At 42.5% G+C, this 17,480-nt stretch overlaps 1 protein-coding gene and 1 long non-coding RNA gene across 2 annotated transcripts in view; one reads left to right on the forward strand and one right to left on the reverse strand.

The window, feature by feature from the left end:
• LOC310844958 (carboxypeptidase B-like) overlaps nucleotides 1-15,319 on the forward strand; it is a 52,954-nt gene extending 37,635 nt beyond the window's left edge. Inside the window, exons 8-12 of the mRNA XM_083739780.1 lie at nucleotides 1,111-1,221; nucleotides 1,319-1,409; nucleotides 2,857-3,059; nucleotides 12,295-12,379; nucleotides 15,092-15,319. Of these exons, the coding sequence (XP_083595906.1) occupies nucleotides 1,111-1,221; nucleotides 1,319-1,409; nucleotides 2,857-3,059; nucleotides 12,295-12,379; nucleotides 15,092-15,279 (678 nt within the window). The 3' untranslated portion in view covers nucleotides 15,280-15,319. The remainder of the gene's footprint in view (nucleotides 1-1,110; nucleotides 1,222-1,318; nucleotides 1,410-2,856; nucleotides 3,060-12,294; nucleotides 12,380-15,091) is intronic.
• LOC310845184 overlaps nucleotides 1-17,480 on the reverse strand; it is a 589,082-nt gene that overhangs the window by 436,109 nt on the left and 135,493 nt on the right. The gene's annotated exons all lie outside the window — the stretch shown is intronic.

Genomic DNA, 17,480 nt, shown 5'->3' on the forward strand with positions numbered 1-17,480 from the left:
CCCTCATGTCCGCTCAGATATATGTGCAGAGCCAGGCCTGGAAATTGAAAGTGACACACCAGACATGTCTTTGGGAATGCTCTCCCCTTATCTCTCCCAGTTAATGCAGCAGAGGATGAAATGTCACCTCATTTAGCAGTTTGGGTTACTACAACTATCAGTCTTACCCTTCAGAGCAGCAAGCTCATAATTTAGCTTCATCAAGATGGTGTACTCTCCAACATTTCTCCAATGAAAATAGGGACGTCTTATTTAATAATAATAATAATAATAATAATAATAATAATAATAATATGCATTTATTATTTATACCCTGCCCATCTGACTGGATTAAACATTAAACATTTTTAAAAAAACTTCCCTATACAGGGCTGGGCTGCCTTCAGATGTCTTCTAAAGGTTGTAGACTTAGTGTCTTCTTGGCTCGGGGGTCACATAACTCCATGCCCTCCAACACTTATCTGATGAAAACAGGGGCACCCTAAGGCAAAGTGGGACATTCCAGAATCGAATCAGAAACCGGGACAGCTTACAGAAATCCAGGGCTGTCCCTGGAAAATAGGAACACTTGGAGGGTCTGAGATGGCACCTGTTGAAGACCTTTCTATTCACACACAAACACACCTGTTAAGGAACTTATGGCTTCTCATCTGGGCCTTCTAGTTTTAAACTGTGCTTTAACCGTGCTTCAGCTTCTTAAATGAGTTACTAGGGGTGAGGAACATTCCCTCATGGACAGCATGACAGTGGTGGACAGGGCCAGGTACAAATGTAGTCATAGAAGTGGCTGTGAATCCTACCTCTGTATTGCAGGTTACATTCCAGCCACACAAAAGTCTATTCACAAAAATGCACACACCACACATCTTTCCTCCGTTCCAGCAAGCAAGAGGCATTGTCACAGTTCAAGGACATGTTCCAGACAGGCAATGAAAAATGTAATTTTTGCGAGGGTTGTGTGGCCTTTATAGAATTCACAGGGCCAAAAAGAGGCTTAGAGGGCCACATTTTGTGCCTGGGCCTGAGATTACCCCTGTTATACTGTAATGTAGCTGAGTCCCGAGTCATTTAGGTTTGCCCTAATTTATTATCTCTTTGGTCTATACTTAGGCTGTTCGCACCTATGGGAAGGAAACTATCATGACTCAGATTCTGGACAACTTGGATTTCTATGTGTTGCCTGTCTTGAATATTGATGGCTACGTCTACACTTGGACTAAGGTGAATAACATACTTGTTTTCTGAATATGAAGTTCAACGCTTGTTTATGAATATGTAGTCCTGCAAAACTGACATTCACAAATATACTGCATTTCAGTCTCGCATGTGGAGGAAGACTCGTTCTCTAAATCCCGGCAGTAGTTGCATTGGTACTGATCCTAACAGAAACTTTAACGCCAAATGGTGCAGTAAGTACATCCTGAGAAGAAATATATTGCCCAATTCTAACTGACTCATTCTCCAAGTGCAGGAGTACCAGTTCTAGTTAGGTCCACAGTTCTTGGCACAACCTCTCAAGTTCTAGAGCTTCCATAATGTGTGAGGTTTCAGAGGGTGAGGATATTACCTAGAGGGCCACATTCTCTTGTTGAGAGAAGCTGAATTCCTGAGCATTTATTTTCAGTGTGAGATTAAGGCTGCAATCCTATGTCCATTTACCAAGGAACACAATGGGACTTGTTTCAAGGAGCACAATGGGACTTAACAGATTTATAGAAACTGCTCAGTGTTTTTAGTCAATTTTGCTGTGTTCCCTCAGACCTTAAAAAGTCTTGGTTCATGTCAAGCATTTTGCATTTTGAGATGTGTCAAAGTAACATTCAGTAGATTCACAGACTCATACCCTGACATAGATTAATGTTAAATACAGTGGTACCTCGGGTTAAGAACTGAATTCATTCTGGATGTCTGTTCTTAACCTGAAACTGTTCTTAACCTGAGGTACCACTTTAGCTAATGGGGCCTCCCACGGCCACTGTGCCACCGCCTCCACTCGATTTCTGTTCTCATCCTGAGGTAATGTTCTTAACCCAAGGTACTATTTCTGAGTTAGTGGAGTCTGTAACCTGAAGCGTCTGTAACCCGAGGTACCACTGTATAGCATTTCAAAAACAGCACAAGAAACTGACTTATTTCATCAGTCTTCATAGCCCAGTATGATCTACCATGGGGGACTCTGGGAGAGGTTTTTCCTGGCAATTGCAACTCCAGTCTTTCCTAGTGGAGATGATAGGGATGGAAACTGAGACCTTGTGTGTGCAAAGGCATGTGCTTAAGCCCTGAGCTACAGGCTCTGAGCTGTAATATATAGGTAACATAAGGCATTGTGGTTGCCAGGGAATAATGGTCTTTCCTACTTTCTTATACATAGCAGTTGTGGGGAAGGAGAGAGAAACAAAGGACTGGATTCAACTAAATAGTTCCACTAGCAGCAGCCAGCACACAGGTTCCCACTATCACAACAGAGCTTTCTCATTCTCTCCCTCATGCCCCCAATCATCAGTGGGAGGTCAGGAGAGCCTCAGAACAGGGCATGATGGGAAGGTCAACCTGCTGGACATTTGTTTTGGCGTGACACTGAATTCCTCCCATAGTCCACAGGACATAGTAAGGATTTTGGAGCTCCAATTCGGAATCTTCCCTGGAGTGGACAACTATCTAGGACAACACTGTAGAACAGGAGTGGCCCTTCAGATGCTGTTGAACCACAACTCCCATCAGCCCCGGCAAGCATGGCCAGTGATCAGGCATGATGACAGTTGCAGTTTAGCAACATTTGGAAGGCCACACCTGATCTAGAACCTTATCATGGTTTGCCTCATTCCATGCATCTGTGTTTTCTCCTGCTGCACACAGCTCTTGGGGCTTCAAAAAGGCCATGTGATGAGACATATTGCGGCAGTGCCCCCGAATCAGAGAAAGAGACCAAAGCTTTGGCTGATTTCATTCGTCAGAACCTCTCGACCATCAGGGCTTACTTGACCGTTCATTCCTATTCCCAGCTGCTGCTGTATCCATATTCTTATTCATATGAGGTAGCAAAGAACAACGTGGAGTTGGTAAGTAGAAACAAAATGGCTGATAACTACTCTGAAGTTAAAATGGTTGTGATGAACATATCCCCTTGGTTACCATTTGGGCTATGGGTTTTTTTATGATGCATGGATTTCCCTCTTATTGATTGCTTTAGTACTTTTATATCCTGTCTTTCCTCCAGTAAGGAAAGCAGCACACGTGGTTTCTCCTTGATCCTATTTTGTCTGCGCAACAACCCTGTAAATGCAGCCTAGGCTAAAACGCATCAGGCCCAGCCTCTGGGAAGAGGCAATGGGGCAGAATTGGCCTCCCAGCAGCAGTGTTGCATCCACTTACTGGGACAGCGCCGCATTGAAGTCAGCTGGTACATGGGTTGGGTTGGCTCCGTACTTACACTGCCCTGACCCCACCACCACCACAGAAAAGGCCTGTTCTCATGCTGCCGTCCTCTGGACCTCTCCTGAAGGAGCCACATGAAAATGGGCCTCAGATGATGATCACAAGGTCTGGGTCGCTTCATATGGAGAGAGACAGTCCTTGAGGTATTGCGGCCCTGAGCTTCTACAGTTCTGTGAGTTAGCTCCAACTAAGGGCTCATCCACACTTCCACTTGTCCTGTTCCTTTCCCCTGGGAAAACCAGATCTTTACTGCTGAATTGCAGCAATGTCAGTCAGGTTTTCCACAGATTAACGTTTGCTCCGATTCGGCACTAAGAGCAAGTTTTCCCAGGGGATGTAGCAGGACAAACAGAAAACCACTTGGACTCATGCCTAGAAGGCACAGGACAAGCAGAAAACTGCACCAACCTATGCTTTCTAGGCACTGCACAAGCCCTGAGAGCTAAAAACTGTGGAAAGTATACAGTGATTCAGGAAAACAACAGCTTCGTCACCAATTGTTCCATCCAAGCTTCCATCAGTCTTTTAATATAAAGGGACACCGTGAGAACTGGCATTCCTTCTCTGTCTTGGCTGATGCACAGCAATAGCTATTGGCATCAATTCCCAACTAAGACATGCTGAAGACCAGTGGGGTTGTAGCCAGCAAAGTTGTCCTGTCTGCACAAGGACTCCCATTTGCATATTGGAGCATCCTCTCTTCTCCTTCCCCCACCCAACACATCTCAGATCTGTTTTGAGGGTTTACCCAACCCTTCAGAGCAGATCTGGGAGGTGATGAGCTGGACATGGGAAGGGGAGAGGGATGGAAAGTTTCGTTGCACAACTGGAAGCCCTTATATTCATGGGATGCCTTGACTGGATGCAATCCATTCTTTTGCAACATTCGAAGCCTAGGAACATGGTGAGTGATATCCAGCGTTGTTTACACTCATAGTAGACCAGATGATAAATGTACTTTGTTCTTTGTTGATGGTCCCCTGTAGTTGTTGGTTTTTTCCTTCAGAAGAGCAACAGCATTTCCAGAAGAAAATTACTTCAATACTGTGAAATAGTTATGAGTTGATGTCGCTGGCAGAAAACACAGTAGATGACAAACAAAAGGGAGGGCTTACAAAAAAAATCTCTTGCTCATCAGCCAGAAGGCCAAAGCCAAAACAAAAATCTGGCCCTCTGCAGTGGTAGAATCCTGACAGATTTACAATGTCTCCCAAGTGGAAATATCAGAATTTTGAGGCAGAAACAGAGAGAATGGACAGATTAATGGTTTTGCCCTGGACATCTGGCACTGCAAGCCTCTCTCTTTTTCCATTAAAAAGGGATTTTGTTTTTGTGTGCTCTGCCAGATTATGTTTTTTCTCAAGACACAAAGTTGTTATTCTGTAGAACCTAAGTCGTTTCCCCCTCGTTCAGTTTGCCTTTGATTCTGACAAATATGTTTCTAACATTACACGTTGTTTGGTCTAAAGCAAAAGAGAAACTTAGGTAAAGTACTTCTATCACAAACAAAAGTGGACCTAAAAAGATTGATGAGGGCATTATCAGGATACTGCCAAAGAGAATTACAAGAAAACTAAAGACATGGTGTCTTCAAGAAACTATATGTAGGGCCTATAGATGGTATCAGTTGATCAAATAAGTTAAAGTCTTAAATACCTTGGCCTTATTTTTCAGCCAACAGAAATATGTGAAGGATAAAGTGTCTCAAAGCGCCAAAATTCTGGCACGCTTTTCCGTACAAAAGGTGGCAATCACATACCATTAGCATTTGAAGTTTTTAAAGCTAAACCCCTAGCACAGTTATTATATGGGGCTCCAATTTGGACAGTTGCTCACCTTGGATCTACAGAAGCTGTTCAATCTAAATTCCTAAGGCAATTTTTTTTCTTTTTCATCCTGTGTTCCAAATGCTTCATTGCACTTGGCAGCTAATCTCCCCTCTGTTGAATTACAGATTTGGTGTAGGACATTTAATTATTGGCTTTGGCTAAATTTAAACCCCACCGGTCTACTACCCTTAGTATCGCAAGATTGTCATGAGAGCATTTGGACTAAAATTGTTTCTACTTTTCTGGTTTATCACCACAACAGTTATTAACACTGGGCTTCAGTAAAGCAAATAATTTAATTACACAGCGCCTATATGATATCGAGCGACAGAATGAATAATTTGGCCACAATAAGGAAATCTTGTCCATGGTCTGATTATTTTCCTCCTAGTCGTTTTGACACATTGGCACCCTAGTTGCAAAATTTAACAATTCCCAAATACAGGTGTGCTTTCACTCACACGAGATTAAGTATACTGCTTTCAGCTGTACTTGAGAGTCAATTTCAAAAAAATTCTGCTGGAAAAACGATTATGTCTATGTGGAGATGGCAGTATCGAATCAGTTGTTCATGTGCTTCTAGCTTGCACGCTTTATAAAGATTTGAGGAGTGATGTTATTACCCCTCTACTACTATCCATACCAGGTTGCTCAACCGTTACTACTGTGTCCTTTCTTCTAGCAGATCAAGATACAGTGGTGCCTCGCTAGACGAAAAGAATTCGTTCCGCGATTCTCTTCGTCTAGCGGTTTTTTCATCTTGAGAAGCAAGCCCATTGACAGTTTAGCGGATTAGCGCTACAGCTGTCAAGCGGCTTCCAGCGATCAGCTGTTAAGCGGCTTATCAGTGGAACAGCTGATAAGCGGCTTAGCGGCTTAAGAAAAGGGCGGAAAAAGCGGGGGGGAAACCGCGGGGGGATGCAAGATTTTTTTCGTCTTGCGAAGCAACCCCATAGGGTAATTCGTTTTGCGAAGCGCCTCCAAAACGGAAAACCCTTTCGTCTAGCGGGTTTTTCGTCTTGCGAGGTGTTCGTCTTGCGGGGCACCACTGTAATCAGATGACAGCAAAAACTGTAAAAAAAAATAAAAATTAGCAGGGTCAATAAGAATAAGATATATTACCGTATTTTTTGCTCTATAAGACTCACTTTTTCCCTCCTAAAAAGTAAGGGGAAATGTGTGTGCGTCTTATGGAGCGAATGCAGGCTGCGCAGCTATCCCAGAAGCCAGAACAGCAAGAGGGATTTCTGCTTTCACTGCGCAGCGATCCCTCTTGCTGTTCTGGCTTCTGAGATTCAGAATTTTTTTTTTCTTGTTTTCCTCCTCCAAAAACTAGGTGCGTCTTGTGGTCTGGTGCATCTTATAGAGCGAAAAATACAGTATTTGATTACTGATGTAAACCTCCAGAATGTATTTTGTATAGTTAAGTTTTTAGCTCTATCTTCAGCTCAGTTCATTTTATTTTATTGCTATGGCTAGTGGCTGATGCAAATAAAGATTCTTCTGATTCTGATTCTTAGGCTGGGATCCAACAAGCTACTTTTGGCATAGTCAAGGATTCAAGCATGACCAATGGGGATTTTTCCTTTCCCCACCCTCCCTTCTCCCTGTGCACACACGCACTTTGAAGCACCAGATTCCCATGCTATATTACAAACTTTATTTGAAAGCCCCCTGAGTTTCCAAAGCCGGACATTCAATAAACACAAGTCCAATGTCTCCTTGGGTACATGGAACCAGTTACACAATTCTTAGAACTGTATCCCAGCCAAAGAAGGCCACAGGCCTCATTTATTTCAGGTTGAGGATTCCTTAATGTTCTTTTGTACAGTTTCCTGGATCATGTTCAAATGTGACCCAATATGTTGCTCCTGGGATATCTTGGTCTGTGGCTGTTTATTCTTTATAGCCGCCACAAGGAAACCTTTTAAAAGTGTGGCTTCTGTCTTTGCAAAATTGTTTTGTTTTTTTAAAAGGAGAAGAAATGTAAACACGAACATTATTTCTGGTCTGTATCCAAAACCAGTGAATAGTTTGACAGTGTGATTTGCTCAGCACTTAAGAGAATCTTTTTTTCTCCTATTCTTCCAAGAGCTTGAAAAAGTAGCTTCAGTGAGATTTTTCAAGGTGTAAATAGACTGGCATTTAAATGATTGTTCAGTTAAAAGCCAGACGGTTAAATATTTAAATAATTTAAATCACCTAACTTAATTATATAAAATATAATAGCAAAATGTAAATATACAGTGGTACCTCGGGTTAAGTACTTAATTCATTCCAGAGGTCCGTTCTTAAGCTGAAACTGTTCTTAACCTGAAGCACCACTTTAGCTAATGGGGCACCGGAGCACGATTTCTGTTCTCATCCTGAAGCAAAGTTCTTAACCTGAAGCACTATTTCTGGGTTAGCGGAGTCTGTAACCTGAAGTGTATGTTACCGGAGGTACCACTGTACTCCTGATTTATTCCAATGAATTAATAGGAACTAGTTCCAGCCAGTATGGATTCTGTAGGGTGAAAGTGTGATTTGTCTTTAGTCTGATAAACAAAAAGATGCTGTCTAATGTAACATAGTGTAATATTGTATATAGTAAATATGTCTTATAGGCAAAGTGCTTGCATGTTTATTCAGAAGTTAGTCACTCTTGTTTATTCAGACTCAAGAAAGTGTGGACAGGGAAGGCAGCTGCATAACCAGCTCTATAACTAGGGAGCCAAGCCAACTGAAAAAAATAGAATTTATTTTCCAAGTAAATATGCACAGGAGGAGAGCTCTGAGTTCTGCCTGGAAAAGGAATTATTAGGAGGGCCTAAGGATTTGTGGCTTTTATGTGAGTGTCTCTGGTGGAACAAAGTGCTTATAAATCATCCCAGAAGTGAAGAAGAAAGATTTATCAAAGCGTTATCTTATCTTGGATGCTTATTTTCATTTTGACATCTAATACGTTAAAGAAAAATGTGCATTGCCCATTTTATCTTTTTCCACGTGTGATAAGATGTGTGGTCAAACAACAATCTTTGACATACATGCCTGTTTATCATACTTAACATCTCTTTCCACACCCATCTATTTTAGAAGTGTCATCGTACATCTGAAGGCACAAGACCTTTCCAAATAATCACTGAGTGCATGGGAGAGAATTAGGCTTGCAGCTGTTGTCCCTGCCAACCACCTCCACGTGTTCATTTGAAGCCAAAATCTACACAACTCATACTCACCTTGGCTCTGTTCACATGACTATTTTGCAGAAGGGATGGGAGACATGTGGCCTTCCATATGTTGTTGGAATTCCAGCTCCCATAAGCCCCAGCCAACATGGCCAATGGTTATAGATTTTGGGAGTAATGGTCCAACAGTACCCCAAGAGCCACAGTTGGCTCATTCCTATTTTGCATGGTTCTGGATCACAGGAAAACAGCCTAAGTATGCATGTGTAACTTGTAAATGTGTAGGCTCTATTCAAGCAATTTTCATGAATGCATGGAGGTCAGGAATGGGGGGGCAATGGGTGTGATCCAATTCTCCCTCTGTTTCATGTGTTTGATGACTCTCTGAAAAGGGCAATGGTATTAAGAGCAGATGCCTTCATGGAATTTCTTTCCTGTGGTGATGTTTTAAAAGAGGAATCTGGATGAACATCCACTGGGGCATTTTTTTTCGCAGTTGTTTGTGCTCAGTGAACCATACTATTCCTTTCAACTGCTTAGATACAGTTTTTGAGCATCTTGGAAGCTGAACGTTTCGGAACCCAAAGGCCGAAAACCCAGAAGTAATTGCTTCCATTTTTTAACGTGCCTCAGAAGTCGAGTGGCTTACGCTGTGTGTTTTTCCATTTTCTCAATGGAAATTTCCAACAACCCTTTGTGCCTTGGTTGCCAAATGTTTTGGAAGTCGAATAGTCTTCCAGAATGGATTACTTTCGACAAGCAAGGTTCCACTGTATTTTTATATACCTATGGGCTGCCTTGGCACAAAACAGTTGTCAATGAGTCACAATTTGTACAGAAACAGCAACAACGAGTCCTTGGTTTGCCATCCTATCAAAGCAAATGGACTCTTGTTGTCTGGGATAGTTTCTGTAGCAGTCAAACATAACACATCCAATTTGTGACAAAGTTCCAGCAGACCCAGAGCATAAAGGTTCTTTCAACAATTGATGTTTGGTTTTATTTTATTTTTCCCCTATGGTTTTATATGGCTTTTATTGTATGGTTTTATGTATGATTGTAAACCACTTTGATGGGTTTCTATGAAAAGGCAGAATGCAGCTATGAGTTGTATCCATTGTTAATCATACTCAGAGTGGACCCATTGAAATTAATGGAGATGACTAAGCCCACTAATTTTAATAGGTCTCCTCTGTGTAGGTCTTCCTTTTATGCAACTCTATGATTGCATACGGCCCAAGACTTATTTTGTCAGTTTCTTATGTCCTATCAAAAGCACATGAAGACAACATTCTGCTATCAAAATATAGCTAACCAAACATTTTTTCCTGCGGAAATGTAGAGCTACCTGGTTCTTTTGGAGCTGTCCTTGTTTACTGTGAATTAAGAGTAACTCTTAGGGTAGTCTAAATTTCACTCAGGCCTGCCTAATTGCCAGCTGCTTGCAGAATGGAGGTATCCAGAAAAAAACCACAGATATACCCAGCCTATTTTCAGATGCACTCTAAAGAACCATGAATCAGTGACTGGGTACTTCCAGTAAACACACATCCTTATACATTGGGAAAAAATGTTTCAGACGTATTTCCTCTGTAAAGAGACTACTCTCTCCCTAAGGCAGGAGAAGCTAGGTCCGTTCTAGAATTATCACAGAAGTTACACAATATAGCCTCATGGTAGTTTCTTGGAAGAAATGTGTCATTGGCAAAAAAGTACACTCCCTAGTTTCACAACTTCTTCCACAGTTAATTTTATGGCACCCCTGACACTTCTACATGTACACATGCATTCATGCACACACACAAATGCACACACCATAAATGATGTTCAAAAACTGTGTTCCTTAGTTGAAAGGACCAAACCAGCCTCTCTTCCCAGAAGGATCAACTTCCCTGTTCTTGCAGTCAGGCTTCCCTTGAGCTCTCTCTTAATATTTATATTGAGCTAGTAAAAGTCTATGTATATTTAATCCTTTTTTTCTCACAAACATTTCAAGCTTTATTTTGAATGTGGTCATATTTTGGCCTAGGCTCTTAGTTAGATCATCTGATGTTCCCATCTGTTCCAGCAGAAACAAATCCAACTTCTTCAACCCTTATTTGTGCTAACGCTTAGAAACTTGTAGAATGGTACCTGGTTGTAAATGTCAAATGACTACAGAAAAAAGAAAGTATGATATTTCTGCAGAAAACCCGGCAGCCCTGATGAAGTCATTTTGAAACCTCAGAGACCTAACTTCTTTGTTCTCGCTGCTTCATTGTCTTGCTCATTCCCTCCGCCCCTGTTAATAGATATTATCCACTTTCTAGCATGGAATGTTAGGTGTTTTCCTTTTCAGGAATAGATTCATCTATTCATAGTTGGCAATCCCAGTCATATTTATATTGGTATCATTTGAGAAGATTTCTCCAAATCCGCACACACCCTCAATCTTTGTTGCTGTCATGATAGGTATAGTTTAAGTGTGCCTGTTAGGTTTGCCTATTTTATTGTCATTAGCTGTCTTCAGCTATTTTATGGGAAAGTGGGGCATAAATGTGATTAATAAATTAATGGTGGCTGACATGGTTCATCCCATTTACACAGGTAGCATATCTTTACTTTTGAGAGGCTAAAGAATAACAGCTGCAGCTGCCTGAACTCCATGAGAGATCTGAGGGGCATCTTGCTGGTACTCCAGCCTTCACCATCCTTGGTTCCCCAGATGTTGTTAGGCAAAACATCCCTGAACGTTGTCCATGCTGCCTCGACATGATGGGGATTTTAATACAGCAACATCTGAAGACCCCAGGCTGGAGAAGGCCGAACTAGATGGAAATTTGATCTAGATTGGCAAGTCACTTCTTAAATTCCTGTTAGATAGTTCAGTTGCATCATTTTTCTTCATCATGAAGGTTCATGTTCTAGATCTGACACCGATTGTTTAACTCAATCAACTTCTGACAGATCTAAATCAGCTCCCTGGTCAAGTTCAAAACAGCAGTTGCTTTCTAACTAAAGCAGTAATTTAGACAGCAATGATGAGGCTGTTGTGATATGGGCAACACTGAGGGAACTATTCCCTCTAATCTATTAACTGTCGAAAGGCATGAGAGACCTTCTTCCCTATCTTGTAAGTGAAAACTTCAAGATGTGGTAAGGGCAACGGTAAATAGCAGCACATATCTTATATCTACTATCTGCAAATCTGAGGTTAAACGGTATGGATTTGAAAGAGAAAGCAATCCATGAATGTAGTATTAGGCCCAGAATTTCTTTTGAATTGTTAGGAAACCTACCACAAAACACAAATATCTTCCAAAGCATGCAAAGTCTTAGCAATTAAAAAAAATCCTAATAAGTATACCAACTTCTAGATTTATTTATTTTTAAACCTCATAAGTATACACATTTAGGAATAAACAAAGCATGTAGCTGTTGACTCAGAACTGGAAACCTGGATTGCCACTTAACTTGTTGGAATTTATGGGTTCCTTTTTACACAAATTTGCATGTCCACAGATATGTGTCCAAACACATGAGTACACAGACTGCTTTGCCATTTTTATGATCACAGTGGAGAGCAAGCAGCTTACTAATTATGACTGCTAAGCCAACAAAAGATAAATATGGAGAGATGTCTCATAATAATGTAATATCTGTGGGTACAATTTTTACAAGATTTCTTTTCACATTCCACCATGTTGCTCTGTTCAAGACTATTAAAATTATGCTGGAGATAACAGATTTAGGAACAGTGTTTAATGTGTACACATGCAAAAATGACACACCATTTCAAGTTACTTAAAGCAAAAGTTTTATAAAAGAGCAACTGGGCTCAGACTTTGGAGTAAAGTTCCTGAATACCTACTTTCTCTCCATAGAATCGCCTTGCTAAAGAAACTGTTAAAGAGCTGGCTACGTTGCATGGCACAGAATACACATATGGGCCAGGAGCTTCCACTATCTGTAAGTACTGATCTAACAATAATGTTACTTAGTTATAATATAATAATACATTAAAGTCCATAAATTGCTCTTATTGTGGATGTGTTTCTTCCCACCCTCCCAAGAGAGTGCTTTAGCACTAAGCAGAGAGTTTTCAATAAACAAGCGAGGATGATGTCATGATGTCATGTCAAGTTCCCTAAAGCAATATTGCTCTCTTTTTTCCAGGGCATATTGTGCTCATCCATCAATTTCTCCCCAGCTGTAATGCTGAGACACCATTTTGTTTTCAGGTTTCAAATGCACTAAATGAGTGTATACAGTTGGGCCGTGGGGGAGAGACACCTCAGGCCCTTCTCTTTCTCCCTGGCCCTGGGGACTGTCTCCTGGGGCCATGTTCCTCACCACCATAATTCTCACTCACCTTGACCGCTTTTGCTTGGCCAGAATGTGTCCTTTAACTGTGATAACTGCGCCTTGTTTATGTGGATGGAGGACAGGGAAATATGTGTGTGCATAGAAACCTACGACTTTTGGGTGACTGAAGAAGTCTACTTTATACTGGCCAAGTGTCCCAGAAAAAACAGGACATCCTGTTTCTTCATGTGAGAGTGTGGCAGCCATTTTGGATGCCGTGATCTCGCACACTCATGCGCCATGCTCTCACCCTCCAAAAATTGCTTTTTCAGGGCAAGATCATGTGTAGGTCACATGAATCACCAAGGAGCACATCCCAGAAGACATGAGCCCCAGTTTCTGAAATGAAAATGTTGTGGGTGGCACACTACTGTATAAAAATAGTCCTATCTGTTGCATCACCCACTTCAAATAAAATAAGAGTCCTGCTGGATGAGGCCACAGACCCATCTATCCCAACAGACTGTTCTCACAGTGGCCAACCAGATGGTTATACTTTTGCAACCAACTCCAACCCCCTTTTTGACTCTAGCCTAGGGATGTAAGGAGACAGCAATTTCCATCCCATCCGGGGTTCATCTTGGGTTACATATGGCTGGAACCTATGAGTGTAATTAAGTAATTCTAGTGCATTTCAGTAGAAGGCAATCTTGAAAAACAATGCATTTATTTATGTAATGTTTGTGGACCAAGAAACCCAATAGTGAATATTGCTTGTACGCTAGTGACCAAAACTGTGGAAACCTTTTGAGGAAAGTGTATTTCTGAGGTCTGATGGCTCATAACACTACTTTTTATGGAGTAATGCCATAAAACTATGTATCAGTGGAAAGATAATTTAATGAAGAATGCAATGCAACAAAGTTTCAATTATCTGTATTCTATCAAAGGTTATAGCCAAATAACCAGAAAAAAGAAACACAACTTGCTTAGGTTGATATGCAGTAGTTTTCCTTCATTTGAATGTAGCCAATGAGCATGAGTATTTAGAGAGCCAATCAGGTGTTATGAGCCATTAAACCTCGGTGTCAGGACTGCCGCTAGGTCCCAGCTCACAGAGGACCAACGCCCAGTGGATGTTATATACAAAAGTCTTTATTAAAGTTTAGTTTCCATTTCCAAGCTCTGGGCGCGCAGACCCACGTCTTGACGCTAGACCGGCTAAGTCCCCTCTGACTCACTGCTCCACCCACACCAGTTTAAGATTCTAGCCCGGCTCCACCTCTTGCGCTGTTCTTTCCTTCGCTGGGTCCTTCTGCCCTCTGGGGTTCCCTCCTTCCTGGACTCCTCTGACGCTGAGCCTCCTGAGTCTTGCCCCTCCCTCCGGCGGGCTTTAGGACCTGGCTCCCTTCCCGGGCTCCCCGCTGTGCCGCGCTCCTGTACATTTGAACTTGGCGCGCGCGCCCAGCCGGTGACTTTCCTTCTGACCGTTTCCCCGCTTCCTGATGTGGGCGTTGCCAAACCTGACTCCTCTCCTCCCTCTGGTGGTGAGGACACTGGTCGCGACTCCTGGGACTCCCCCTCCCCACTGCGCTCTGGTGGAGACGCTGGTCCTGATCTCCAACTGCTGCTCAGGGACTCCCCGCTGGCCCCTTCCTCCTGGGGCTTCCCCCCTGGAGCCCCCTTCGCTCTGGCCACCGGCGCTCCCTTCTGTGAGTCCTCCGATTCGCTAGAGAGGCTTGTGGAATAACTCTGGCCACTGTCACTGCCTGCGCCCACCTCGTACTCCTCCTCCTCACTCTCCATTTGCTCCCCCTCCTGTGTCTCTCCTTCTGAACCCCTGACACTCGGAAATACACTTTTTCCAAGAGGTTTCCACAATTTTGGCCACTAGTGTATTCACTTATGTGATTTACATTCCTGACCTCAGGTGAATGTATGAACTGCAAGGATTGATTCCAACAGAATTCTCTGGCATTCCTACTATAACCCTACTCAGAACCCTTCCCCACCCATGGCTTAGCACATCATCAGAACCTGGGCCCATGGTTTGGGTTCTCATGATGAATCATGAGCTGCAAATCAAAAAGAAACCTCTCCTGCAGCTCATGGTTTGTCTAGAATATAATGATCCATGAGCCCAGGTCTAGACAACACACTAAGCCAAACCATGACTTAGCTCACAGCAGTGCAGCAGTAGCAGAACTGGGGGAAGAGCAAAGTGAGTGCAATCTACTCTCCAGAAGTCCGCAGGCTCACACATTTGTGCTAAACCATGGGTGCATACCAGGGCATAGCGTTTTAAAGTCATGAAGTTCAACTGCATTTTCCTGTGCTTTAGCTCACCAGACATTTTTTCCTTCTTCATCCTTGCAGACCCTGCTGCTGGTGGTTCCGATGACTGGGCTTATGATGAGGGCATCAAGTATTCCTTCACTTTTGAACTTCGGGACACAGGCCGATACGGCTTTGCTCTTCCTGAATCTCAGATAAAGCCAACTTGTGAAGAAACTCTGATTGCTGTTAAACATATCGCCATGTATGTCCTTGAGCATCTGTACTAAAATAGCATTCCAGAACCATTAAAGAAAGCTTGATGCATCATTATTTTTCTGCTGTGGGTTATTTTGGGTCCAACAAAGATTCAGAAAGCCTTCCCCACACTTTGTTAATGGACCATTGAAATCCTTTGCTCCCATTTCCGTGCATGAGTATCACAAAATGAAATATCTATAGCAGGAATGGCACACAGGCATTCAATAGCTTTCAGACCCCGTCTGTTACCCCCGTGCAGTACCATAAGGGCTTATGCAGCTACATTGCAGGAAGGCAGCCCAATGCAAACTGACACACTTTTATTTCATCACAGGGGTTTGCCTAGTATCGCTGAACAGAAATGTTTTGTTCCCATTTGCTAGGGATAGGAGGCCACCACAGCTGGTGTAACAGTGGTCTGTCCAACTGCAATGTGTAATCTATTTACTCCAAAATATCCCACTGTAGTTAGGACTATTTTAGAGAAATGGATTGTGCATTGTAGTTGATAGAATTGCTCAACAGGCAGGGTTAGTGAGCTGTGGAGCCTGTGCTTTACATAAACTCAAAAGGGGGGGGGGGGCTAAGGAACAAATTTGCAACCACAACAATTTAGCTAATAGTTTTTAGTTCCTGAAAAGAAGTCAGTAAGCAAGTATGTGCTGTGATCCCCTAGCCTAACATGGCTACTCACCAGCAACAAAAGGCCACATCGTAGAGGAACCAGACACTGCAACAAATTCAGATGCCTTCCCATATTTTCTCAGGCAACACTATCACAGGACCCAATAATAATAATATTAAGTTTTCCTTCCACTATGATGCCAGTGGCTAGCAATACCCTTCTCTATTCCACTTAAGGACAAACAGACTAGTCTCTAAGCAAAAGAATGGGCTTACAATTGTCAGGATGCTTGTGTTATCAACACTGCTTTGTGAATGGTTACTGTTAGTATAGCATTTGTTGCTGTCTGTACTTTTTGCAATGCATGTCCCTCTGGCCTTACCGCTTACTGTCAGCATCAGCCTATTGTGTGACAAGGTCCCAAACCCTCCCGGGATGTTGGAATAAAGACACATGAAACAGTATTTTGGGCTAATGGGTGAAAAAGGCCACAACTTTATTGGTTACAGAATGTGAGTGGTATTGGCTTAGAGTATATCTGACTCCTGCCCGTCTGCAGGAAGTCTTGGAAGGGTTAACCACCAGTAGGGGGAGTCTTGCTGATGCACATCAACTAGGAACTTCCCCAGGGTCACTACTAGGGGTCTGCCATGGCCCTAGCCCCCCGTCTGGGGCTTCGGACAGAGACCACGCCCCTCAGATTCCTTTAACGGAATATCCTTGAATTAGGAGAGGTAGGTGATGGCCACTACCTCCCCTCCCCTTCAACCGAATACTCCAATGCCTAAAGGGGGCAAGTCCTCAGCCACAGGCAGTTTAAATAGCCCGCACCACACCCCCGGACCATCCAGATTGGTCGGCCAGGGATGACGCAACTGAGGACCCCCCAATGGCGCAGAGGCTATCCCGCCCTGTGCGTGTGGGTAGGGCTTGCTCCCAGCTCGCAATGTCATTTTCCTCAGGAACGGGAAATGGCTTTCTCCCATCCCAAAACAACCATGCTCAACAGAAACTCAGGCAACGCTTGAGGCATCTGATGAAGTGGACTCTATGAAAGTTTGTGGCATGATCAGTTAATACCTCCAAGTTTCGCAATACAACTCTCCACCCAAGTAATGTGTACCAACGTGCCTATATCAGGGTAAAGTGTATTTAATGCATACATTTGTGAAAATAACATAGAAAAATACATTATATTAAGAGAAATCTCTTTAAAAACAAATGTGTGTATTAGGCAAAATTGCATACAAAAGTGTAAATATTAGGAGGAATTTGCTCTAAAATACAGGTGAACTTTTATGAGTACTTAAAAAGAAAAAGAAAAGTGAGGTAGAAATGTGGAGAACTATACTTCAAGTTGTAAAACAAAGGAGAAACTGAGAGAAATTGAAATTGATATATCCGCCCATGCCCTGCTGTTATGTGCATTGACTTACCCTGGTGCTGATAAATACATATGCAGCAATATTCCACAAAGTGTAGATTTCTATGGGTAACAGAGCACAGCAGATTTATGGTATACTTGTGCTAGTTAATTACAAAAAAATAATAATAATACAAGCATAACATGGGTGCAAACTGATTCCTACTGGTAATCCTGCATCA

This window comes from Podarcis gaigeae (genome assembly GCF_964106915.1).
Source record: "Podarcis gaigeae genome assembly, chromosome: 5".
Lineage (NCBI taxonomy): Eukaryota > Metazoa > Chordata > Lepidosauria > Squamata > Lacertidae > Podarcis > Podarcis gaigeae.